Raw genomic sequence first — 24,939 nt, 5'->3', positions numbered from 1 at the left:
GTGAAGAGAAAACCAAGCCTGAACCCTGATGCATGTAAAGGGTGAAAGGCAAAAGGTGAGGCTTTATTTGTGTTACAATAAGGATGCTGTTTTGCTAGTAGATCTATGATGAGGTGATGTGTAGAGTCAGCATGGCCAGTCCAGCTCAGCTGCACGTCTGCCAATGCAATAGGTTTGGGACTTCTGACTGACTGGACTTGTCAGTCCCAATGAGACATCCTCTGACCTACAGTCCAGATGAAGGGTCTCGACCCAAAACGTCCACACGTGTGTTTGACCTGCTGAGTTCCTCCAGCAGCTCATTTTTTGCTCTGATCTGTTTATCTGGTTTACAAAGTTTGTGCAACTGGATGTCTGGAAACATGCAATCAAATCAGCTGTAAAATCCCTGGAGCTGAACAACTGATTGACACACAGTAGGGTGTGACAGCGTGCCAAGTACTTGTGGCTCTATCTCTATGTAGGAATTAGTTAACTTTGTATCAATAGAGAAAGGAAGAGAATCGGTAACAAACCAAGACGCCAAATAAGATTCATTGTGTCTGTCATGTCTTTAGTGAAAGTTTGCTGCTTATCCTCTGAGCGGCTAAACGCCTTTCGTTCTTCACAAGATTGAGTGTCTGCATTTCCTTCTCAATTGGTTATTAACCAATTTTGCAATTTGTGCAATTGCTCTTGTAAAACTGGCCTCTCCATTTCAATAGCATTCCATCACATTTTTCTGAACAAAAATCTGCCCAGGAAGTGGGTGAGGCAGGTACAACAGTGTCACTTAAGAAGCACTTGGATAGGTACATGGGGGGCGGAGCCTGGAGGGATATGGGCCGAATGCAGGAAATGGGACTAGCTTGGTGGGCACCATGGTTGGCATGGACTCGTTGGGCTGAAGGGCCTGTATCCATGCTGTATTGCTCTATGACAGTCTCTTCCTCAGAACAATGTTTTCTCAGGCACATTGCACCAAAATGTTGAATTCTCAGAGACTGGGGCAACTCCTCACCCGCCCCACAGGGCATAGCTTACAGGGAATGGGATTTCACTATGAACCAGCACAGGCTCAAAGAGCCAAATAGCAGAAGCCTGGCCTAAGTGGTGAAAGGAAAACAGCATCTCACGAACTGCCCACATTCGCGCCCCATCAGGTACCACGCTCCAACTGTGGGAAGGTCTGAGGACCGCATATCGGCCTCAGTCACCTCAGAACCCACAGAAAGCAGATCATCCTCGATCCTGAGGGACTGCCTCAGAAGAACAAAATAGTTCAGAGCAGTTGTAGGTTGTCCGTCAGATAAGATGTTAACTGGAGTTCTGTATGCTCTTAAAATGATGCCGCAAATTCCATACCACACCTCAAAATAGAGTGGGGGGGTGTGGTTACTGAATTCTTGGTCAACTTTTATCCATTGAGTAACATCAGTTAAATAGATTGGGCTGGACATTTATCTTGCTGTTGTTTCTGTGACCATACCATGTAAGTCATGGCTGCTGTATTTACAACAGTAATTTATAACTTAAAAGTATTTAGAATCATAGAGTAATACAGCACAGAAACAGGCCCTTCAGTCCAACTCATCCATGCCGACCAAGTTGCCTAGCTAGTCCCATTTGCCTGCATTTGGCCCATATCCCTCTAAACCCTTCCTATCCATGTACCTGTCCAAATGTCTTTTAAACATTGTAATTTTTAAAAAAAAATTTATTTACAGTGTGGTAACAGGCCCTTCCGGCCCAACGAGTCTGCGCCACCCATTTTAAACCCAAATTAATCTACCCGTATGTCTTTGCAATGTGGGAGGAAACCGGAGCACCCAGAGGAAACCCACGCAGACACGGGAGAATGTACAAACTCCTTACAGACAGTGACAGGAATCGAACCCTGATCGCTGGCGCTGTAATAGCGTTGCGCTAACCGCTACGCTGTACCTGCCTTTACCTCATTCCACATACCCACCACCCTTTGTGAAAACCTGCCCCTCGGGTCCCCTTTAAATCTTTCCCCACTCACCTTAAACCTATGGCTTCTAGTTTTAGATGCCCCCTACCCTGGGAAAAAGACCTTATCTATGCCCCTTGTGATTTTATAAACCTCTATAAGGTCAGCCCTCAGTCTCTTAACTTGCTGTGTCGAACCAGAAATGTCTGAAAGATGATAAATATCTTTAATTTTATTTATTAACTTGTCCTTTAATGCTTAATTGAAGATGTTGGTGTAAAGGCCTGGATTGAACGTTGTTTCTAGCCTGGATCTGAGATGTTTGTCAAATATGTACAGTATTTCCTAGCTCCTAAATGCATCAATTCCAACCAATAGCAGTAGGTGGATATTTTCTTAAACTTCTAGCAATGTCTCATTTCCCCCCAGAATAATTCCGTGGAGATAAACGTCAGAAGCTTAGTTAATTCTGTGTTTTGCTGTATCCAGGTGTGAAGATGAAAAGATTGTCACTATTGTTGTGAGTGCTACACTTCAGAAAGCTGAGTGCCTTTCCTCTTGCAATTCCTTTTCAAGGAATGGTTGAATTTCGAAGCCAATTGCCTCAAATTAACATTTTGGGATGGAGCCAGCCCATCTGCTAAATGACCTGCTGCTTCCGTTGCAGGGATCTTTGTCGGTGCGTGTTACTTGCCCCAGCTGCACATTGCAGTTGGGGAATGCAGTCTTTCCGATTACTGACAACATTGCAACAGAAACAATATTAAGGAGAGAGGGGGGAAAAAAACACCCCACCAGGCGAACGCAAAGTGCAGGACTCTGGTGTGTCATCTGCCTGCTTCGGGCAGGCTGTCAATCACCGGGCGAGCCCGCCCAGGTTTTCCTCTCGCGAGAGGAGGGGCGGACGGGCAGAGCTGTCAATCACCCGGGCCCCGGCAGCTCGCCCTCTCAATCTCCCGTTGCAATTCCCCAACATGGCTTCGACTGGAAAGTGTACCCGATTCACCGATGAATACCAGATCCACGAGGAGCTCGGCAAGTAAGTGACCCAGCCTCCTTCCTCCCCTGTTGCAATCCCCCCCCTGCTGGCTGGCTTGCAGGCTGAGGCAAAGCCTCCACACCCCCTCCCGTCAGCTCCCCTGTTGCAGAGGCGAGATTGCAACACAGAGAACCCCTTTACTATAAAATAAAACCCTTTCATTGCGCGACATTGTGTCTAATTTTTGTGTGTGCATGTTTCTCTCTATCCAGAGGCGCTTTCTCCACCGTCCGCAGATGTATCAAACTGTCGACAGGGCAGGAATATGCAGCGAAAATGATTAACACGAAAAAACTGCCTGCTAGAGGTTGGTAGATGGATGTTTTATTGGGGTAAATTATTCCCCCCCCCCCACCGCCACCCCTTCCAACCCCCGAGGCACACATTGCGGGCACTGTTTTGTTTTGGGGGGAGTCTGTGGGGACGTGTAGCTGTCAATCTGCACCCACCCACCAGGGCAGGTGACAGCGACTTTTTTCAGCCCTATTTTAATCTGTTAGATTTGATGGTGTTTATAAAATGTACCCCCCCCCCCCCCCAACGCTTGTCATTTTCCTTGCCTGTCATGTGCAGGGCTGAGATGTGGTAACGGTTTTATATTCTTTTGTGCTTTGCAACTTAAATGGTAGCAGCATTAGTGGTAGGGAGGGCGTTGGAGAACGTGAGGGGCAAGGCAGTGTCAATCCCTTGTATGCAACTTGTTACAGTATCAATTGGACACTCGGGGCTGTAGCTGTTTTGACTGCGGGCTTTGCAGCGTGTTTATTTTGCTTTTCCTTTTCTCCTTATATGGCGATTATCATTTCAACATCAGTTTGCTTTTTGTTAAAAATGCATACGCCAGAGGGCCGTGGAGCGGAGTGTATTTCACACGGAAAAAAAATTTTTGTTTTTTTCGCTCAGGCGTTTTTTTTGTTGTTTAATTTGATGGAAAGTAGGCTGCTTCTTGCTGCAGGAGGAAGCGTTCTGCTGCGGCGGTGTGGGAAGGCAGGGTTCCCCTCGCTAATTGGCGAGCAGCACATCTTGTGAATTGAGTGGAGAAGCCGTTTTAAAACGAGCATGACCCAGCTCATTTCATCCACCCCCTCCTCTCCCTCACTCCCCACCCACTAAATATAATTGTGCAGCTAACTCCAGTGAGCGTTGGATTTCTTGTGCTATCCACGTCTGCGTGACAGTGCAACCTCCTGGCACTGGCTGTGAGGTGACTACTGAAATTCGTCTCAGTGGTAGAGAAAGTGGCGGTCAACTGCAACCTCTGTGATTTTCAGCAGGAGTCTTTGAAGAAAGCTTGTTTGTAAATTGAGTTGGAGGAAAAACATCCTCATTCTTGTCTGATTTGTGAATAAATTGCTTTTTTTTGGTTAGTTTGACTCCATTTCTATTGCAATTCCATCCTGTGTGTGTCCTGGGCAGATAGGCGACTGGTGAAGCCAGGGCTTGAACCTGGGGTCGGCATTAGTTACAGATGCCCATGGCTTCTCTGGTGTGCAGATGCCAGTCCCGTGGAAGGGGCAGTGGGTGCCCCTCCTGCGCCTGGTTCTGTGGGCGCAGTGTAGCCTGCCACATGATGGAACACACTTGGCAGCTCCTGCTGAAGCCAAGTGTTATGTTTGTTCTTCATCAAGAGACAAACTTCAGGTGGGTTTAACATCTGAATGTTTTTATTAACTAACAACAGACTGGCTTGCTTTCCCTCTCTTTTTACTGCTACTTCCTCTTCCCCCATGTGACCCTCTTACTACATAATAACACACCAAGCGTTTCGTAAAATGAGTCCGGCTGCTGGCACTGCATCCATGGAGAGCACAGGCCCGGGGCGGGATTCTAGGTCTGTACCATTCCGAGTCCCACTCATTTGTTGCTTGTTGTCTCCACAGATGCTGATCGGCCTGCTTTTGAGTTAGCGCTTCCCCCCTGACCTGTGCTAACTGTTGCTTGCCTTCTGTTGCTGGAGAGAGGGGCAAGGACTGTTTTATTGGGGGAGGGGTTGTTGGGGGTGTGTGTGCAAAGGAACACTGCTGTTTGGAGGGGCTTTTCAAAGCCATAGGTGGGGGCGGAGGAGTTTCCAGGCAGCCCGGGTGTGGGGGATTGGATTGCAAGTGAGTGAGACCGAGGAATGGCAGTCTGCAAGCCTGGTCCGTCAATGTGGCTTCAGATGCTCTGAAAATGTTGGGCAAGAGGGATGGACTCTCCCTCCACCCAAGTAGTGGCAGCTTCCCCCTTAACCCATGCCTTCCCCCCCGCCCCCCCGTGGCAGGCACAAGGAGAGGGAGACCCTTCTGTGGTGGGTACGTGAGGAGGGAGTCTGTTTCTCCCCTGAGCAACAGGTTTGTGTGTTTTTTATCTTCACGCTGTGTCCTTGCACTGTGGGGGCTTCCACAGCACTGCCTGCTTTCCACAGGGATACCGAGACCATTTTATGTCAGGTCTAAAGAGCAAGGGAACAAAGTGGTCCCGCTTTGCAGTTCTACCACAGCTCTGTGCTCGAGATCAGAAACCGTGCCCAAAGCTTCTCTCAACATGTCAGCAGAGGAGTTCAGTCCCACCACCCCCCCCCCCCCTCCAAATGTGTTGCAGGTTGATGGACCCCCAAGCTCAAACACTTCCAGCTGCTCCTTCAGGGATGACTGGTTGGAGATTGGCAGCATCTTCAGGGGCTGCAGAGTGGTGCTGGTTACTGTCTGCTCCCTGCGTTGTGCTTGGGGGTGGGGAGGTATCTGCACAGGACAGGCTTTAGCCTCGCAGCCTCGTGGTTGGCCAGTGGTCATAGTCTGAGGTCTAACCAGGCCGGTGACCACAGCCCCTCAGTTTGGGCTGGGAGGGACAAAGGAACGGTCAGAGTATCGTGCCTGGTTCTGGCATTCCCCAGGCAGGCACTCGAGACCTGGGGATTGGTCAGGATGTACCGGAATGGAACCAGGGAGGAGGGACTCTGGCTGGTGGTGCTCTCCTTGGAGCAGAGAGGGTTAAAATAGTGGTTTTGCTGGAACGAGGGAGGAAGGTTGATAACCAGAAGGCCAGAAATTTAATGTTTTGTTGAAAGAGCAAGTGGTGGTTAGAGAAGTTTTTTGTGAAGTGTTTTATTTCCTGAGTTGGAAGAAGTCATGAAGTCAGGTGCAGTCATTCTCTTGCCTGAGTTGTGCATTTATACAACACCTTCTGGGCCATCGTTTGGGCACAGCAGCCAATTAAATTGTGTTTTGAAGTGTATGCAAGGCTGTAGTTAGAAGGAGAGATTGGATTGACTGGGTTTGTTCTCACTGGAATGTAGACGAGTGAGGGGTGACTTATAAAATTACAAGGGGCATAGATAGGACAGATAGTCTTTTTCCCAGGGCAGGGGAGTCTAGAACTAGAGGGCACTGGTTTAAGGTGAGAAGGGCAATTTAAAGGAGATTTGAGGGGTAAATTTTCACACAGAGGGCGGTGGTTATCTGAACGAGCTACCAGATGAAGGTGGTGGAGGGCAGATACAGTGACAAAGTTTAGAAGACATTTGGACAAGTACATGGATAGGAACGGTGTAGAGGGATATGGGCTTAATGCAGACAAATGGGATTAGCGTAGATAGGTGTCCCAGTCAGCATGGGTGAGGTGGGCTGTAAGCTCCCGTTTCTGTGCCGTAGGATGGTGTAATTCTAGTCATTGCACCTCAAACAGCAGTGTGGCAAGAGCTGGATAATCTGGCTTTCGTATTTTGACTGAGGGCTAAATATTGGGCAGGGCCCTGGGGATAACTCCTGTCCAGAATGTCACAGAATCTCCCTCATCCACTCGTGAGGGCAGCCACAGCCTCGGTTAGACTTCCAATGGGAAGGGGACCTGTCTTCCCGTCCTGCACTGATGGTCAACGGGGTTTCATGCTTGAAGGGGGATAAAGTGCAGGAGCGTGGGGAAGATGTGCTAATTGTGGAGTTCTATCAAAGAGCTCATCGTAAGCCCAGTCACCTGTGTCACTCATATCTGCATCTTTCCCCTGGGAAACTGGTTTCGTCTCCTCGACAGCAGGTTTGCCTCCGAGTACGAGGAGATTGTGGCTTCAGTCTCCACCATCGATAGGATCTGTGCTGAGGTCAGTGTGTAGTGTGGCTCTGAGAAAACAAACTGCCTTTTGCGTGAGCTGAGCCCATCTGTCTGTGCCTGTCCAGTGGATGGTGAAGGTCGCTGGCTACTGTTGAAGATGGAATGAGGAATTCTGTCTGGGCGAGCACACTCATCATGTTCGGAGAACTTTTGAGATGTAGGTGAAAGTAAACCCAGATTTGTTTTGGATTTGTTCCAATAGTGCTGCTTTGTAAAATCGTCCACCGGGCAGAAGGAAGTGGTCTTGTTCATTTGGGTTGGAAGGCCGCCTGCACCCCACTCTCTCTTTCCTTCTCCTTTCCCCATTTTGTTTCCTTTTATCCCCTTGTAGAATAGGGGTGGGGTTGGGGGGGAAAATGGAGGCACGTGGGCCGGTGCCAACTCTTTGACTTCGGTATCTGCCCATCGCTGGGGGAGGGAGGACATTATCGGAAAGGGGGACCATCAGCTGAATGCAAGTGGGTGTAGGTATTTTTTTTAACGGTAACTATTTTAAGGATAATTCTCTCTTTTGCAGAAACTTAATAATTACATTAATTGCACTAATGATGGGAATAAATTGAAGCTTTTGGAAGGTGGTAACACAATTACTGTAACTGTCACTGCTGCTAAAATTATTTTTAAAGATCGGTTGGCTTACAGGCCTGAGTAATGTGAAGAAATGCAGAACACAAGGATTGGAAGCTCCTTTTGTACCATCTCCCCATTTCCATGAAGGTTTAACATGATGGGAGTTGTCGTCTAATTGTAACTTGGAGGCTGTTCCTCCACAGAGTGTAAAGGAGTTAGAGATGATTTGACAAAGCGTATACAATCCTGAGAGTTGTTGATAGGTTGGATGTTTCCTCCTGTGGTGGATCTGGTATAGAGGTCACCCACTGTAAGATGGAGATGAGGCACATTTATTCTCTCAGATGGTCATGGACTCTCTTCCTCGAAGGGCAGTGGTAGCAAAGTCTTTGAATATTTTTTAAGGCAGAGGTAGATTAAATGGTGGGGTAGACTTCAGGGACTGAGTGACCTACTCCTGCTCCTAATTTGTAAGTTAGTACATCCTTCAGATGCCAGTCTGCATAGTAAGTTCTGGTGATCCTGAGCTCTTTGCCAATGGACAGGTGTAGATTTTCCTGCTCCCAGTGAGTCATCTGGATGGAGCGGGAATACTGAGCAGAGAAAGTTGGAGGTTGCTTCATCAGTTATTATTTCCCTTTCTTTAAATGGATGGGGAAGTGAGTCAGCTTCCTTCTGGGAATGAACTTTTCTTTACCTGATATTCCAATGGTTTCGGCTCCCAGGATATACTTGGGATGAGATAGATCCGTCCTAAGTTGTTTCTTGTACCTTGTTCTGTGACAGGTTTGGAGATAGCAAAATGGTATTAGCTTTGCTTTTGAGATTTACATTATTGAAGTATTTCTGCAGGATTTTGCTAAATCTGCTCTGAATCCCAACTTGTAGAATTTTGTTCTAAGCACTCCTGACAGATCTAGTTGTTCTTGCTCTTTGAGGAAGAGATGGGTCGAAGCAGACTTGAATTCTACAGTGGGAAGTACTGTCCAATTTCATACATAGCTGGAGGCTTTCAACATCTGACAGAAATGGGTTTGGAACTTGGGTCCTCAGATAAAATATTAGTTTTTATTTATTTGGCTTCTTTCTTCTGTTCTCGCTGCCTCCCATCTTAAACATTTACCTTGCACACAGACTTCAGTTGATTCAGAACTCGGTTGCTCACTTCCTAACTGACACAGCATCCACCATTTGACCTTCAGCCTTGTCCTTACTGAACAGAACCACCAGTGACCTGAATTTAAAACTGTCCTTGAATTCTGATCTCTCTCTGGATGCCTCTCCTTTTTCTGTACCCACCTCCAGTCCTTCAGTTATTTTGTCCGCATCTGCACTATCTCTGGTTGGGTCACATTAGCGTATTCTCTCCAGATCTGGTTGCTACACTTTGGGAAGGATGTCAAAGTCTCAGAGAGGGTCTGGAGGAGGTTCACAAAAGTGGTTGCAGGGACGAGAGAATCTGGATCCAGGGTTGAGACTGGAGAAGTTGGGGTTGTTGTCCTTGGAGTAAAGGAGGTTGAGGGGAGAGTTGATAGAGGTGGACAGGATCAGGATGGATTTAGAGAGGGGAAGGGAATCTGTTTCCAACAGCGGGCTCCCGGACCAGGGAACATTGATTTTAAAAAGCAGGCAATGCAAGGGGGATGTGAGGGAAAAGGTTTTTACTGGGAGAGTAATTGGGAACTCAGTACTTGAAAGGTGGTGGGAACAGGATCAAAGTATAATTGGGTAGGCCCTTGAGAGAGGATGATTTGCTTGGGGCAATGAGACCAACAGCATTAGTTTGATGGGCTGAATGGCCTCCTCTGTTACAGCAGTTCCAGGAGATCCCTACTCTCTTCAACACCCCCATTTTTCCATCAGCTACCATACCTCCAGCCGCTTTCCTCCTCTGGCCTGGGATCCTTTCCCTCAACCTCCTGGGGGCTCCCTCCCCTGCTCTTAAAATGATCTTTAGCAGCCACCTCAGTGACCACAGTCAGTTTGTGCTTGGCATTGGGCTTTAGTGCTCTTGAGAAGCACCTTACGGTAAAATGCAAGTTGTTATTACTCTTTCTGTTGTTTCAGAGTAATGTTGCTGGGGTTTGGCAGTGTGGGCATCGCCACTGTGTGGAGCGTACCTGGGTCCATCATCCCTCCAACATCCTGTTTCTCCGTCTATTTGCACAGGTCAGCAGCCAGGGAGATTGAATCTTCTTTTCCCTTGACCTGGACCACATTGCATGATAAAGTAATGTGTGGCATTAAACCCAGGAAAGCCCCGTTCAGCTCAACTGGGCTGTGATACAGTTTGGTGTCCGTGTGACACTGAGATCTTCCTCTGTGGTCGGCCAAAGCTGGCTGGTGTTCAAACCATGCTCCAGCACAGCTTGCTACCATTCCTGCATTGATATAATCTCCCTGCCACCCTAGTCTGCATTCCTGAGGCATGAACGCGCAAATACGTAACTCCAAACCTTTCAAAGATTGGGACCTGATATGCTATAAATAGATTGTTCAACAAAGCAGCTTCCCTGAATAATCGGGCCAAAGCAGGGAAGTCATTAACTTTTTGAGGATGTAAATCAAAACTCGGGAGGCTGCCGCTTTGAAGGTTGGCTGAAAGGCTTCAATTAGAAGAGATATCTGTGTGAAATTAACCCTTGTGGCACTTAATTAAGAAAAAGTCTTCCCTGAAAGGTAGTTGATGGCGTGAAATGTGCATACCCTAAAACAATAGCTGGAGGACAGGAAAGCTGGGAGTGCAGGCTGCCGTGATCGTCTTACTCAAGTCGAGTTTATTGTCATCTGCACAAGTACGGTTAGGTACAGGTACAGTGAAAAACCTGCTTGCAGCAGCATCACAAGCACGTAGGTATAGACAACACAGAGTATAAAATTATATCTTATTGTGAAAAAAGAAAAACAAAAGATTGCAAATGCAAGACCTTAGTGCAAAAAAAAGCAAAGACACAATTCGAAGACAAGTCCATGGCAGTGCAAAAGGTGGTCCGTGGTGTTCCGTTGCTGAGGTAGGGTTGGGGTTGTGCAGGTCAGTTCAAGAACCTGATGGGTGTAGGGAAGTAGCTGTTCCTGAACCTGGTGGTGTGGGACTTCAGGCTTCTGTATCTCCTGTGAGAAGGGGACATGACCTGGATGTGGGGATCCTTGATAGATGCCACCATCTTGAGGCAGCGCCTGTTGATGCTTCCGAGCCTGAATGAAGCTTTGAATCCTGGGCAAGATGTTTCATTGTATGGTCCACACAGTGGAAGAAAATCTTGCATTTTGTGGCTTAAGTGACTTCAAGATGTCCTGAGAGTGGCCAGGCCAATGCAGTACTTGTTGAAATGTAGCAAGTGAGGCAGCCAGTTTGCACAGGGCAAGCTCCCACTGCCAGCGATGTATTAGTGACAAGATCATTATCATTTGGTGTTGGTTGAGGTGTGAATAACAGACAGAAAAAGACTTCATGCTGTTCTCTGAAGTAGGGCTTGGGATGGGCTCCTGAGAGGGGTAGGTGGAGGCTTAAGTGTCATATCTCATCCGGATGTCACCCCTAACGCAGTGCAGCACTCGCTCAGGTACTGACTGAGCCTTGGCTTGTGTTCGAATGCACAGTGTGCTGATCCAGAAGAAAAGGTGTTGGTCTGAGTCACGGCCAGTGGGCTGAGATCGGAGCTGGCGTGGGAGTGCCACACTGAGGTGGGAATTCTGTTCTCACTCACTCAGCATGGACACAGGCCCTTCAGCCCAACTTGTCCATTGTGCCCACCAAGCTAGTCCCACTTGCCCGCATTTGGCCCATATCCCTCTAAATGCCTCCTATCCATCTACTTATCCAAATGTTTTTTGAATGTTGTTATTGTACCTGCCTCAACCACTTTCTCTGACAGCTTGTTCGTATACGCACCACCCTCTGTGAAGAACTTGCCCCTCAGGTCCTTTTTAAATCTTTTACCTCTCACCTTAAACCTATCCTCTCCAGTTTTTAGTTCCTCTTCCTTAGGGAAAAGACTGTGTATTTACCCTATCTATGCCCCTCATGATTTTATACACCTCTATAAGGTCGCCCCTCAATCTCCTACACTCCAAGAAATAAAGTCCTAGCCTGCCCAACCTCTCCCTGTAGCTCAGGTCCCAGAGTCCTGGCAGCATCCTCGTAAATCTTCACTGCACTCTTTCCAGCTTGATGGTGTCTTTCCTATAACAGGGCGACCAAAACTGTACACAGTGCTCCAGATGCGGTTTTACCGACGTCTTGTACAACTGCAGCATAAGTCAGGCCTTTCTTTGGACAGAATCATGCAGATGAGTCTACAGCTCACTATGGTTTTTGTGGTTAATTATTCTGTGGCACCATTTAGCTATAAAAGCAGAAGTGGGCCATTAACTCTTTGTGCTGATCCTCCATTCAGTAAGATCATGGCTGATCTTTTACCTCCGCACCACGGTCCTGCACTAATACCCTTGGGCTTCCGTAAATATCGATCTCTGCCTTGAATCTGCACGGCCATGAGCCTCCACACCCCTCGGCTGGGAAATTCTGGAGATTCACCAGTCTCTGAATGAGGAAATTTCTTCTTGATGTTGTCTTTAGTGACTGCCCCCAGGGAAAACCTCATCCCTGCACCTACCCTGTCAAGTATGTAACAGTTCTGTACATTTCGATGAGATCACCTTTCATCCTTCTAAAATTGAGAGTCTGGGCCCTGGTTGTTTAATCCCTCCTCCTCGGACAAACCTGTCACCCCGAGATCGATCTTCACTGCACTCCTGCTGCAGCAAGTATCTGCTTACAGAGCGAGAGCAGCCGGGTGCAGTGTTCCAGATACAGTGTTAGCAGAGCTCTGTATAACTGGAGCAAGGTGCTCTTGGCCTTGGTCATCTTGCAATTAGAGCCTCCAAAATAGTTTGCTTTTTGCATGGCTTACTGAGTCTGCATGTTAACTTGCAGTGTTTCATGTTGAAGGGTACCCCTCCACTACTGGTGAACTCGGGCTGCTATAGGCACCATCTACAAAATGCATTGTAGTTACTCACCTCGGCTGCTCTGACACCACCTCCCATTGTGAAGGTCCAAGGCAGTGGGTACATGGGCACTCTACCCTCTCACAAATTGTGAGGACATTAATGCTGGTAGAAAAAGCAGAAAGGTTATAAATGTTTCTAACTTTTCTTCTTTTCCTATCAGCATGGATCTCCTCACAACTTTCCACGTTATGTTCCATCCCTTAAGCTCTTTCTCCATTCATTTAGCACATTTCTATCCCTCTCAACATCCTCATCACAGCCCAAACTTAGATATATTGAATTTGATTCCTCCATCCAAGACGTTGGTACGGATTGTGAGCAGCTGGGGCCCCACTACTGATCTCTGCGACACTCCACTGGACACAGCCTCCCAATCCAAAACTGATCCATTAATTGGTGCTCTGTTTCCAACCCTCCACTCACATTGCCCCCCAGTGACTCTAATTTTGTTTAATATCCTTCCGTGGCACCTTATCAAAGGTCAGCAAAGTTCCAGTGCATCATGTGCCCGGTTTGCTCTTGCATACTCCTTTGGTTGTTGCTGCAGAAACCTAACAGATTTGTTAAATATGATTTCCCTTTGGTAAATTCACCTTGACTCTGCCCAGACCAGTTATTGCCCTGTTACTGCTTCCTTAATTAAATATTCCCTTCATTCCTCAGTCACTGATGTCAGGCTAACTTGGTCGATTGCTTTTCTGTTTTCACTTCCCCTTCTTAGACTGTGGAGTCACACTTGCTGCCTTCCAGTATGTTGGAACTGTTCTAGAAGTGAAGGAATTTTAGAAAATGATTTTCAAAACCCCAGGATGCAGGTCATCAGCTTCTGAAGATTTATCACCTTTCAATCCCATTAATTTAGAACATAGAACAATTACAGCGCAATTCAGGCCCTTCGGCCCACAAAGCTGTGCCGAACATGTCCCTACCCTAGAAATTACTAGGCTTACCCATAGCCCTCTATTTTACTCAGCTCCATATACCGATCTAACAGTCTCTTGAAAGACCCTATCGTATCAGCCTCCGCCACCATTTCCGGCAGCCCATTCCACACACTCACCACTCTCTGAGTAAAAAACTTACCCCTGACATCTCCTCTATATCTACTCCCCAGCACCTTAAACCTATGTCCTCTTGTGGCCACCAATTCAGCCCTGGGGAAAATCCTCTAACTATCTACCCTATCAATACCTCATCTACCCTATCAATACCTCCATTACTAATTTTCCTACCAGTGCTAATTTTTTCCTGCCCCTCGATCATTCTGGACCTGTCATTCTCTGTTACTTCTGGGCAGTTTATGTTTCTTCCATGAAGACAGACTCGAATTATTGGTTTGATTTCTCTGCCACTTCCTTACCCACAGTATATTTGGAACAGTACAGCGCAGAAACAGGCCCTACAACCCACAATGTTGTGCCAAACTAATTAAGTGCCAAACTAATTAAATGCCAACTAAACTGGTCCCTTCTGCCTGCACAGTGTCCACATCCCTCCATTCTCTGCAAATTCACGTGCCTATCTAAGAGCCTCTATTGTATCTGCCTCCACCACCACCACCCCTGGCAGCGCGTTCCAGGCACCCACCACTCTCTGTGTGTGTAAACAAAAAAACTTACCCTGCACATCTCCTTTGAACTTACCCCCTCCCCCCTCACCTTAAGTGCATGCCCTCTCATATTAGATATAAATTTCAGGAAATGCAGGCAATTTTCAGAGAACTCTGACCCAGATTTTTGCCTTTGGCCATTACAACATAAGCAAGTGTCATTGGTTGTGACCTCATTGCCGCCTTGGCATCTTGCTGTGCGAGGATGACCCGTGCTTGGTTCACAAACAGCTTTCCACCTTGACCGTTCATTCCCTCCACTACTTGGGCTGCAGTATGCACCATCTACAAAATACCTAGGCTTCTCTGACTCCCCCTCCCACTATGAAGGTCCAAGGCAGCGGGTGCGTGGGCATGGGTGCACCAACCCCTCTTGATTTTTGGAACTGTCACCACCACTGGGTCTAAATCCTGGAATTTCCTCCTCAATCGCAGAGTGGAAGTAATTGGTTTATTATAGTCACGTATACTGAGGTGCATTGGAAAAGCATTTGTCTGTGTGCCATCCAGACAAATCATTCCATACGTACAGTGAGGTAGTACAGAAGATTACAGTTACAGAGTTCAGTGCCGGTAAACATATAAAGTGCAAGGGCCATGATGAGGTAAATTGGCAGATCGAGAGTTCATCTGTATCATACAAGAGGTCTTTTCATGAGTCTTATAACAGCAGGATAGAAGCTGTCCTTGAGCCTGGTGGTACGTGCTCTCAAGCTTTTGTATCTTTTCCCAGTGAGAGGGGGGAGAAGAGATAATGACCGGGGTGGAGGGGTCCTTGATTATGTTGGCTGCTTTCCCCAGGCAGCGGGAAGTGTAGATGGAGCCACTAGAGGGGAGGCTGGTTTCCGTGATGGACTGGGCTGTGTCCACAACTCTCTGCAGTTTCTTGTGGTCCTGGGCAGAGCAGTTGCTACACCAAGCTGTGATGCAGCCAGATAGGATGCTTCCTATGGTGCAGCTGTAAAACTTGGTGAGGGTCAAGATGGTGCTCACCGGACATTTAAGCCCTCTGCCAGTGAGGTCCACAATCTATAAATGAATAAATCAACTTTGTGTTGCTGTACCTGAAGAGAGTGGGAACCACTGCACAAAGGTGATTACTTCTTCAGAATGAACAATGTTTTGTGGATGCTTCTCAAAAGCTGCCACTTTGGTCAAACTTTGGCTGGCTTCTCCTCATGGTTTTTGCACGGCTGCTGCCAGTTTCTGCTCGATTCTACTCGGGAAGGGTCTTTGCCTCTTTTACTGCGTAAAAGGCACTGGTGAATACAGGTTCTCCGTGTTGCAGAGCAGGGTGTTGCCGCCGAGGATGTAATATTAGCCCTTTTACTTGTGACTGCAATTTAAAAAAAAATTGCTTTGTTTTTGTACAACTTTTCAGATAAAAGCAATTTTAAATCCAGGCAAAAAAATCTTGTTCCAGTTTCAACTGAGTATATTTCATGTTGTCTGTACCCTGAAACATGGCAGACTTTTACACTGAGTTCTGCCGTGCGTTCAGTTCTGTGTTGTGTTTGAAGTGGTGGATAGTTTGGCTCATGCCTGCGTTTATTTAACTGTGAAACCCCCAGATCCCTTTCTGAAAGAGCTGGTGTTTTGTTATGTGAAGTTGTTTGGTCAGGCTGCAAGTGGAGGTAGGAATTGACTGAAGTGTTGGTGCCCAATGGTTAGATGCAGATGAGAGATTATCTTAAACAGCTCTGTGTTCCCTGGAGTGCCGATGTTTCAAGGGTGACTTAAGGCCTTGGGAATGGAATGGAAAATAAGCCTCGAGAGAAAAGAGAAAATGCGTACAAAGTTTAAGGTACATTCAGCTGTAATGCCAGAAGCAAATATTATAGTTAAAGCCAGTAGTTGTGAGATGGTTAATGGTGAGCAGCTTTGGAATCATAGGCCATTTGGCCCATTTTGTTTCTACCTGGTGGCCCACCCAGTCACTCCTGCAGCCCTGTCCCTCGGCCCACACACCTTCGTTACAAGGTTTGATTCTCGCCAGTGTGTGGAACTGCCGTCTGCCCAATGTACAAGTGTCTTTTGCCTTGGCTCTTTAATATTCTGCGACCTACATTATCTCAGATCCTATTATGAAGATTTTATTTTGAAAAACTGCAATATTTTTATAGTTTTTAAGGCAATGCACTCGATCGTTGCAATGAAATGTTAATGTCATCACACATCTTGGATACTGCATGGACTGAAATAAAACGTTGTTGCACAAATGTATATAATTGTAAGTAAGTGCCAATGCCTTACATTTACATATATTTACGTAATGTCCCAGAGCTCTTCCCGGTGTCAGGACCAACCCTTGCCACCCTACTGGAGGGTATCAGTGCAGCTGCTGGATTCCAGAACTGGATACAGTGTGTTCAGGGGTTTCCTGTTGTAATGAGAGAGTCTACACTGTGGAACCAGCTCCCACAGTCGTGGAGCACCTTGTAAGAACACAAGAAAATAGGAGCAGGACGAGGCCACCAGGACCTTCAAGCCTGCCCTGCCACTCAATGTGATGACGGCTGGTCAACTCCCCCTCCGTGCCATTTCTCCACATCCCTCTATTCCTCGATCCGTCAGATATTTAACCACCTCCGCTTTAAATTCTTCTAATGATCCGGCTTCTACCATCTGCTGGGACAGAATATTCCTGGGATTCACCACCCTCTTGGGGAAGGAACTTCTCCTGTGAAGTTCAATGTGCAAATGCGCCTGTGGACAAGCCAGTGAATGGCCGTGGTGGGGGTGGTCTGGAGGCGGAGTGCCGTTGTGGGTGGTCTGCCTGAAATTGGTGGCAGAGAGGTCTGTGCTTCATAGAGAGAGGGCACAGCAAGAGGCCCTCTAGCCCACTGAGCCGGCATCGGGCATCGACCATCAGCCACCCACTTACACTAATCTTACATGAATCCCATTCTCCCTGTCAGCTTTCTCTAGATTCTACCACTCGCCTACATAATAGGAGCAATTTACAGCAGCCAGTTAACCCACCCACCAGCACAGCTTTGGGATGAAACCAGAGCACCGGGGGGAAACCCATGTAGTCACGGGGGAAACCCATGTAGTCAAAGGGAGAACATGCAGAGGAGGTCAGGATTGAACCCGGGTCTCTGGCGCTGTGAGGCAGCAGTTCCACTAGACGCACCACTGTACCACCCTGAGACTGGCTAGGGACTTGATTAGTTCTTTTCATTTCCAACCCACTCTTGAAGTGTCAGCTGTAGAGAACCCATTCCTGGCGGTAGTCATGTGTATAATCACATCAGGAGGCCATTCTGAGTTTGCACCACCTCGTTCAACAAGGGGGATAGACTCTCCTGTTCCCCTGCTCTCCCCATCCCCACCTGGAGTTTCTGTCACTGTGTTTCTGCCCCATTCCCTCATGAAGACTGCTTTTGACTCAGTATTGCTTTATTCTAAACCCTCTCAAGTGCCCTCAGCCTTGTCTGCTTTAGTTGCTGTAGGGTCATACAACATGGAAACAGACCCTTCGGCCTAACTCGTCCATGCCGACTGTGTTGTGCAGTGAGCTAGTCCCAACCGCCCGCGTTTGGCCCATAGCCCTCTGTTGGTATTGGTTTATTATTGTCACTTGTACCGAGGTAGAGTGAGAAGCTTGTCTTACATACCGATCGTACAGGTCAATTCATTACACAGTGCAGTTACATTGAGTTAGTACAGAGTGCATTGATGTACATAGAGTTTAAATTTAAAAGTGTAGAACAATCATAGTAAGGGTAATGAGTAGATTTGTAGAGAGCAGCTTGCAACGAGTCACCACGCTCCGGTGCCATTCTCATGACTGCGTGGCCAAATTCTGCTCTAACTCCATCTACAAGTTTGCAGATGATACCACCGTAGTGGGCCTTACCTCAAATAACGATGAGTCGGAGTACAGGAAGGAGATAGAGAGCTTAGTGACATGGTATCATGACAACAATCTTTCCCTCAATGTCAGCAAAAGAGCTGGTTGTTGACTTCAGGAAAGGGGGCGGTGGACATGCACCTGTCTACATCAGTAGTGCTGAGGTCGAGAGGGTTGAGAGCTTCAAGTTCCTTGGAGTGAACATCACCAATAGCCTGTCCTGGTCCAACCATGTAGACGCCATGGCGAAGAAAGCTCACCAGTGCCTCTACTTCCTCAGGAGGCTAAAGAAATTCAGTATGTCTCCTTTGACACTCACCAACTTTTACTGATGCACCACAGAAAGCATCCTATCTGGATGCATCACGGCTTGGTACAGCAACTGCTCTGCCCAGGACCGCAAGAAACTGCAGAGAGTTGTGGACACAGCCCAGCATTTCACGGAAACCAGCCTCCCCTCCATGGGCTCTGTCTATACCTCTCGCTGCCTTGGTGAAGCAGCCAGCATAATCAAAGACCCCACCCACCCGGGTCATTCTCTCTTCTCCCCTCTCCCATCAGGCAGAAGATACAGGAGCTTGAGAGCACATACCACCAGACTCAAGGACAGTTTCTACCCCACTGTGATAAAACTATTGAACGGTTCCCTTATCCGATGAGATGGACTCTTGACTTCACAATCTACCTTGTTATGATCTTGCACCTTATTGTCTACCTGCAATGCACTTCCCTGTAGCTGTGACACTTTACTCTGTATTCTGTTATTGTTTTTACCCTGTACTACTTCAATGCACTGTGTAATGAATTGATCTGTACAAATGGTGTGCAAGACAAGTTTTTCACTGTACCTCAGTACAAGTGACAATAATAAACCAATAGCAAAACCTCTCCTATCCATGTACTTATCCAGATGGCTTTTAAACGTTGTTAATGTGCCTGCCTCAACCACTATTTCTGGCAGCTCATTCCAAATACACACCACCCTTTCTGTGAAGAAGCTGCCCCAGATGTCCCTTTTAAATCTCCTACATTCGCCCCTTAATCTCCTACGTTCCAGGGAATAAAGTCCTAGTCTAGGCAACTTGTCCTTGTAGCTCAGGCTCCCAAGTCCAGGCAACATCCTGGTAAATCTTTTCTGCACTCTTTCTGCTTTAGTAACATCTTTCCCATAACAGGGCGACCAAATCCATACAACTGTGTCCCTCCCCTGCAAAAAAAATTCACAAATCTGGTAAATGTCTTGTGTGGTTTCTCCAAAGCTCTCAGATCCTTCCTATTGTGCTGAGCCCTGAATTGCGTACAAGGTGAGAGCTGACGCCGAACAAGGTTTTATGCAGGTTAACATAACTTCTGACGGAGCGATCCATTCTTTCGGATCACATCCTGACCCTTTCTCAGAGTTCAGAGTGATGCAGACCAGCTCGGGTTCTGAGTAGCATTGATTGTTCAGTGCCAGGGAATGGTTGTAGATCTGATGCACATCATAGTGGAAGTTTTTGCATTGTGTAGCTGAGTCACACACCAAGTGGTCTGAGTTTGATCTCACCTGTTGCTCAGTTGGGTAACTGTTCAGGGTGGTGGTTGGATTACAGTAAATGTCAGTACTTAGTGAAGAAGCAGGGTAGGAAAGGTTTCAGTCCTGTGCTCCCCATGCACACTGGGTACTGGAAGCTCTGACTGACTCGAGAGATCTTCAGTGAACGGGTCATGCCTGCCCCCCCCCCCGACCTTCTAAGAACTCATGGGATTGGTTGTTATGTTTGCCTTTGTGGCCTCCCCTTGAATCTCGCTCCAGTGGTCGTTCACAGGAGTGAGCCTGTCCTCAAATCGATGGCTGAACTGAGGCCACCATCTGCTTCATGGTGAGTGGAATGTCCCATGGCCACCATTGGAGAGTGGACAGGGGTGTTTTCCTGGTGTCCTGACCAATATCTGTCCCTGGACCAGATACTTGTCGTTACCACATGGCTGAACGTGGAACCTGTTGTGTGCAGGTTGGTGACTGGGCTTTCAGATCCACAACACAAGCTGCATTCTAACCAACGTTGGATTGGCTTTGGGACATTCTGAGGTTGTGAAAGGTTATGCGTTAACACAAGTCGTTCTTGTGCAGGAATTACAGGCAGCACCAGGCTCAGTATAAACAGATTCATTCTTTTCCCCATTGAATTGCCGAACTTGGCTCAGTGTGATCCTGACACACAAGTGGATGTGCTCATTAACCTCTGGTGGTTCTTTGTTCCTTTGTCAGACTGAGGTCCTTACTTGCTCATTTTTTTTCTTCCTAAGTGCTTTACTTTACAATTGTCACTGTTCCAAATTTCTCTGCCCACTTAAATATTTTGTCTGATGTAATTGTGTGGCTTCTAGGTGCTTGCACAGCGTAGCGCGCCCCTCCTAGTTTGGGGTCAGCTGTGACTCACCATCCCAGTTCAGAATGGGAGCTGTCTGTGCGTTCCACACAGCCACTGACGCACCAAATCCAAAGCCAGTTTCCTGCCTCGGTTTAGTTTCAATCTCCAGCATGGCTGTGCAGCAGGTAGTGCCACTGTCTCCCCACACCAGTGACCCAGGTTCCATCCTGACCTCCGATGCTGTCTGTCTGGAGTTTGCATGTTCTCCCTATGACCACGTGGGTTTCCCCTGGGTGCTCTGGTTTCCTCCCACATCCCAAAGACATGTGGGTTGGTACACAATGTAAGTTAATCGTAAAAAGCAGCAAAGGGGATTTGATGGGTATAACTGAGAGAGTATGTTGTAGGGGTACAGGGAAAGGGGAATGGAACCCATGTGATTGCTCCCTGGAGGTTGGCATGGACATGACGGACCACTGTCTACATCGTTGTGTGTATATGATAGGAAATAGGCAGCAGTGAGGGGGTCTCAGAGTTCAGTCAAGGGGGTTGCCTGCTTACTAGAGCGATGGGCACAGAGGTACATAATCCATTGAGAGCTCTTGGAGCTGGCATGTTTGCTGAAGATCTCCTTGACACTGTAGCTGCCCACTTGGTAGGCATCCCATCCACCACCGGCACACAGAGGCAGCAGTGTGTACCATCTACAGGACGCACTGCAGCAACTCACCAAGACTCCTCAGACAGCACCTTCCAGACCCACCACCTCTACCAGCTAGGACAAAGGCAGCAAAAGCACGGGGAATACCACCCCCTGGAAGTTGCCCTCCAAGCCACACCCCATCCTGAGTTGGAGATATATCGCCGTTCCTTCACCGTCGCTGGGTCAACATCCAGGGACTCCTTCCCTAACAGCACTGTGGGTGTACCTACACCTCAAGGACTGCAGCAGTTCAAGAAGGCAGCTCCCCACCACCACCTCAAGGACAACTAGGGACAGGCAATTAACTGCAAAGTCGACGTCCCTTGAATGAATGGAAAAAAAGTCTTTGACCATGAATTTATACCAGCTGTTGCTTTCCTGGCTGTGGTCTGTGTTTATTTAAACCCTGTGCCATTATTTTTTTGGATACAGGCATTAGTGTCAAGGCCAGCGTTAATTCTCCATTCCAGGTTGCAGTCACAGATGTGATTGTTTGCCCTTTTGAGCCAATTTTTGGGCACAATGGCACTGAATGGGGATGGCAAGGTTGGTGACCCAGTGTAGGGGAATGTCGAGGTGGTGGTGTTTCCTTCCTGGATGGTAGAGGTTGCAGGTTTGAGAGGTGTGTTGAGTCAGTGTGGGTGGACTGTTGGTGCTGCATCTTGTGAATGGTGCATGTGGCAGTTGTGGCATAATGGTGATGCAAAGGCAGTCTGGTTGACATTGTCACCATTTCTAAGCTGGCCACCATACTGGCTTGTAACCAGTTTCCAAGGACCACCTTGCCACTCCTTGATTCCCTTCCTATGGCATGAAGAATCGGAATTCATTCATTCCATGTTAGAACTGGGAATTTGGTCCCGTTTTCTAGGCTCCACCTTGTACATCACCATACTTCTCCATTAACTCCAAATCCCTCAATTGACATACTCCCCCCCCCCCCCCCCCCCCCCCCCCCCCCCCCCCCACCCCCCCCCCCCCCCCCCCCCCCCCCCCCCCCCCCCCCCCCCCCCCCCCCAGGGTCAGATGGATTAGTTTCTTGGACCTAAAGGTGTGAGAAGGGAATTTCCCAGATTGTTCACCTCCAAATTAATCTGGGTGGTTACCTGCCAACTTGCTCCCCAGGCAAGTACATGACTTTTGGGTGGGGCCTCTCTGTTGTGTTATACGTGGCATTGCAGGGTGTGCACAGGTTGCATGGGACCTTTGTTCAGATGTTGAAATTCCCGAACAGAATTGGTGTCGTTAACTGTGTAGGTGCCAGAGGATGGAGGCTAAACATCTGATGAGAAAGGAAAAGAGAGCTTATCATTAAAGTGGGCTGAATCAGTCATGCAGCAAAGTCCATTAAAGGTCTTGGTATAAGTGGTTCAAAAGACTTTGATCCTTCAAGATCTGGGCTTCAGTAGCATTTATTGCCCATCTGTAATTGCCCTCGAAGCTGCCTTCTTGAACCAGTGCAGTCCTTCTGGTGAAGGAAGTTCCACAATGAATATGGAGGGAGCTCCAGGGTTTATATGACCATAAGTTATAGGAGCAGAATGAGGCCATGCGGCCCATGGAGTCTGCTCCCCCACTCAATCATGGCTGATTTTTGTTTTCAACCCCATTCTCTTGCCTTCTCCCCGTAACCTTTAACCCCTAATCAATCCAGAAACTATCAATCTCTGCCTTAAATACCCAATGACTTGGCCTCCACAGCCCTCTGTGGCAATGAATTCCACAGATTCACCACCCTCTGGCTGAAGAAATTCCTCCTCATCTCCATTTTATAGGAGCATTGCTTTCACACAGTGATAGCAAAAACAAACTACTAAGGTTGTATGCAACTTGGAGGGGAACCTGCAGGTGGTGGTGTTCCTATCCATCTGCTGCCCTAGTCCTCCTCGCTGGTAAAGCTCACAGCTTTGGGAGGTGCTCTCAGAACAGCCTGGGCCAGTAACGCCAGTGCATTTTGTGGATGGCCAGTGGTGGAGGGAGGGAGTATTTGGGGTGGTGGACAGGGTACCCATAGAGTGGGTCCAGTTGTCGAGCTGCTTCAGAAGTGTTGGGGCTGCACTCACCCAGGCAAGTGGAGAGTGCTCCATTGCACTCCTGCTTGTGCCTTGTAGATGGTGGAAGAGTGGGAGGTGAGTCACTTTCTGCAGGATCCCCTCCTCTGACCTGCTGTCCTAACCATGATATTTGAGTTTTTGGTCAGTGGTGACCCAGAGTTGTTGATGACTGTGGGATTCAGTGAGAGTATTCCTCCTCTCGTTGGAGATGGGCAGGATGTGTCCAGGGTTCCCCTCCATCACCTTCCTCCACCCAGATCATCCAGTAGAAATCTTGGTGACCACATCCAGAAGTCCTGACCTTGTTTTCCCACTGGCCCCTCACGCCTTTTTATTCCTATTGGTTACAGTAACCTGCCCCCTCTTCGCCATGCGCTTTGAGTGGGTTCTCGCAATTACCGTGCTATTGCAGTTGTGTGAATTTGGGGGTGGGGAAGGACGCAGGGCAGTTGTCGGATGGGATAGTGTTGAAGTTAGTGCGTGCTCCATGGAATTTTCCAGGTTGCGACTTGCATTTTCCCACCAGTCCCCTTCCCCAGGGGTGCCTATAGAATCCTTTCTTCCAGCACGACCCAGCGTTTAGTACCTGCCTGAGCACAGCGGGGGGCATGGTCACTGTACTATTCGCTCTGGACTGTTTGACAGCTGACGTGGTAACCAGCAAGTTCAATGGGAGCTCCGTCATTTCTCCAAGCCCTCCTTGCTTTTGGAACTGTGTGTGTGTGTGAGCGAGAAAGAATGTGTTGAGCACTCTTGCACCAGCTCTGAGCGTCGTTGGGAAATGGACCCTGTATGTGGTTTTCTTGGAAGTGTAAAAAGCAATGAATAATCCAGATGCCCATTTCACTGGAGTGGTAGCAGGCTGCCACGTAACTCTGCTAAAGCTTCCCCTTTCTGAACAGAAGGATTAAAGTTCTGATGGCAAACAGTAGATGCTTGGAATGTGCAGGTACGTTTGCAATGTGAAGCAGGCCACAGGACTGGTTTTTCTCCAGGAAGTTAAAACTAAAAAAAATTCAGAGTCCTCTCGCTGCACGCTTTGAACTTTTGGTTCACTTTGTGGCTGTTTTATTATTTGATTAGCATTTAGCAAAATTGATTAATTTCAGTTGTAAAATAAATCTCTTGTCTGAAGTGTGCTGAGTGTGGAGAGGATGTTTCCAGAGGGAGGGAGTTGTATATTTGCACATTTTGGCCATTACGGTATTTTTCCCATTTTCATTCTTGTTGTCATTGAAATGAAGCAGCATTTCCAGCACTTTCATCAAGGCCAGTGGCACTATTTTTTTTTAAATTGCCTCCTTGCAATGGATTGCAAATTGCAAACCTCTGGCAAATAGTGTTGCAAGTGGCAGAATTATTGCTATAGGAACTCTTTGGTGAAACAACTCACCAAACTTCCATCCACTGGAGTCAAAGAACACACCCAAAGGAGCCACAAGAGACTGCAGATGCTGGAATCTGGAGCAACATGCAAGATGCTGGAGGAACTCAGTGGGTCAGGCAGCAACTGTGGAGGGAGATGGACAGTCGATGATTCGGGCTGAGACCCCCTCCACTCACATTTTTATATTGGCTATCTCCCCTCTACCTTTCAGTCCAGATGAAGGGTCTTGACCTGAAACGTTGACTGTCCATTTCCTTCCACAGATGCTCCCTGACCCCCTGAGTTCCTCTGGCAGCTCGTTTATTATCAGAAGGAGCTCCTGACTGACCTCCTCC

General features: G+C 47.7%; 1 protein-coding gene across 50 annotated transcripts in view; it reads left to right on the top strand.

Moving 5' to 3' along the window:
* Positions 1–2,654: 2,654 nt before the first annotated feature.
* LOC127584370 (calcium/calmodulin-dependent protein kinase type II subunit beta) overlaps positions 2,655–24,939 on the top strand; it is a 254,845-nt gene continuing 232,560 nt past the window's right edge. For 7 of the 50 annotated variants that reach the window (XM_052041107.1, XM_052041097.1, XM_052041095.1 and 4 more), the window contains exons 1-2: positions 2,656–2,972; positions 3,185–3,279. In XM_052041107.1, coding sequence (XP_051897067.1) covers positions 2,908–2,972; positions 3,185–3,279 — 160 coding nt within the window. In that variant the 5' untranslated portion in view covers positions 2,656–2,907. Of the gene's footprint in view, positions 2,973–3,184; positions 3,280–24,939 lie in introns of all 50 variants that reach the window. The other 43 variants (XM_052041116.1, XM_052041126.1, XM_052041118.1 and 40 more) reach the window with 14 other exon arrangements.

This window comes from Pristis pectinata, chromosome 29 (assembly GCF_009764475.1).
Source record: "Pristis pectinata isolate sPriPec2 chromosome 29, sPriPec2.1.pri, whole genome shotgun sequence".
Lineage (NCBI taxonomy): Eukaryota > Metazoa > Chordata > Chondrichthyes > Rhinopristiformes > Pristidae > Pristis > Pristis pectinata.
Note: the sequence above shows the minus strand (reverse complement) of the source record. Positions and strands in the feature narration are given on the sequence as shown.